This window comes from Limulus polyphemus, unplaced genomic scaffold (genome assembly GCF_000517525.1).
Source record: "Limulus polyphemus unplaced genomic scaffold, Limulus_polyphemus-2.1.2 Scaffold6768, whole genome shotgun sequence".
Lineage (NCBI taxonomy): Eukaryota > Metazoa > Arthropoda > Merostomata > Xiphosura > Limulidae > Limulus > Limulus polyphemus.
The window spans coordinates 33,179-35,375 of record NW_013672378.1 but is presented as its reverse complement, the minus strand read 5'-3'; the positions used below and the strand labels follow the sequence as shown (position 1 = coordinate 35,375).

At 33.9% G+C, this 2,197-nt stretch overlaps 1 protein-coding gene across 1 annotated transcript in view; it reads right to left on the bottom strand.

Annotated features, from left to right (window-relative positions):
* LOC111089609 (methyltransferase-like protein 27) overlaps positions 1–2,197 on the bottom strand; it is a 15,006-nt gene that overhangs the window by 5,841 nt on the left and 6,968 nt on the right. Inside the window, exon 4 of the mRNA XM_022402433.1 lies at positions 985–1,123. Coding sequence (XP_022258141.1) covers positions 985–1,123 — 139 coding nt within the window. The remainder of the gene's footprint in view (positions 1–984; positions 1,124–2,197) is intronic.

Below are 2,197 nucleotides of genomic sequence, written 5' to 3'. Positions count from 1 at the left end.
CCAATGAATAGTGGGATTGACCGTAACTTTATAACGCCCCCACGGCTGAAAGGGCGAGCATGTTTGGTTGGACGGGGATTCGATCCCGCGACCTATAGTGTGCGAGTCGAGCACCCTAGCCACCTGGCCACGCCGGGCCAGATATACAGAATGTCCGAATATACCCGAAATATAGATGAATAACTTTATTGTTATTTGAGATAACAACAAAAATTTAATATAAAGACAAGTAGTAGGCTTGTAAGTTTCAGTATTAATAATTAATAGACTTCTATGTGGCATCCACCATTCGGCATAATTAACAGCAGTGTGGATTGATAAGATAGCATCATGAATCCGATGTTTCGGTTCTTCAAGGTCTTTTGGTTTGTTATGGTAGACTTTTCTTTTCAAAAAGCCCCAGAGGTGAAAAATCTAGAAGGGTTAAATAGGGCGAACGAGCGAGCCATTTGATAGGTCATCCCTTACCAATCCAACGCTCTGAAAAAGTTTGGTTTAAAAACACTTTAATAATTCCAACAAAGTGGGGTAGTGCTCCATCCTGTTGGAAGATAGCTCAGCTCTTTGTAACAAGCCAGGAGTTTCTCGGAGTTGTAGCATGTGTAGATACGAATTTCCAGTAACAGTTCATTCGTCAAAGAAACAAGAAAAAACAAAAATTAATACAACAAAACTTACAAGCCTACTACTTGTATTTATATTCAATTTTTGTTGCTATCTCAAATAACAATAAAGTTATTCAACATTTATTTATTTTCGGACACGTTGAGTGAAATTAGAAAGTACTGAGTAAAATATTAATGTTCCATGATTAGTACTTTAAACATGAAGTAATTTATTCACTGATGTTCTAATACTTTAGCTGAAGAAGTAGAGCAGAAAATTATTTAAAAGCGTATTATCTTCTTGAAATTTTAAAGATATAGGAATGATTGTCGTTATTATGATAGCTATAACGATGCACTTCTGTTTCTTTATTCTCACCATTCTCAATAGGTGACCTCCTATTTTCTCCAAGAAGAGCTTTGAAATATTTATTATAGATTTTTCTTTCTTTGGCAATGTTGAGAAGCTCTTGGGATCCATCCAGGGCATCAATATTAGTGTATCCTGTCTTTTTAAGCTGAAAATGGAAGTGAAACTGTAAGAACATTGGGTTAATATGATTCAAGTAAAATATAATATATTATTAAAAGTAATTTTCTTGCTCCCACTGAATTCTATGCTGCACAGAGTTTATAGATGTCACTAGCTGCCACAGACAACTAGTTAGAATCAAAATGGCACGAGTAAAGGGTCTCAAAGACTATCAAAGAGAAGTTATTGGGTTTAAGACAAACTGTTCAACTGTTTGTGATATTTAGGCCTACTCACATCCATCTCCACTGTAGTGAAATACCACAGTGGAAGTACTAATGTGGAAACTTCCTCTGACCACACAGATTTTATCAGGATTTACTGCCACATATAAAATGTTTTGCGACACAGAAACACACATCTGCCATCACAGGCACTAACCAGATCTTTAATGGTAGTTCAGACGTGAAAGACCAGAGCTCTATGCTCTTGTATTTCCTATGAGCTGCTCATCACAACAAAGACATTGGTGCTTACAGTGCTTTGAGAGTCGAAACTGGTATGGAAAATAAATGAAAATTGAAAAACTCCTGGGTAGTTGCCTGTTTTGAATAATTTATGCAATTAGCTGAAGTATGTAATGAAAACAACACCCTTCTTCAGAGAGACACAGTTTTATGATTTTAGGTTGAAACAAGTAGATGATTAGAATATAGAGTGCACTGTTCCAAAATTTCATTCGTAACAAATACAATAAAAATGACATTATTTTTAACATATTCAAATTAATAAAAGTTATTGGATAATTAGTTGAAATTAGTAAGCACAAAGCTGATCATGACGTATTTGTAAGGACAATACAGTAACAATTATAAATTTGAAACTTTGGAAGCAAAATTAAAATAAAGTACAACTAGATGTCCATTTTTATAATTATAGACTGGGTCATATAAACACCGATTAAATAAATAATTGAACTAGAATTATGTGTGATTAATTCCCACGTATCATCTTGTTTTTCATTAAATTCCGACACTTATTAACTATATAAGATCATTTGAAGAAAAAAACCAAACTTAAGTAAAGATACATAATTATATGAAAGCCATTGAATCAGTAT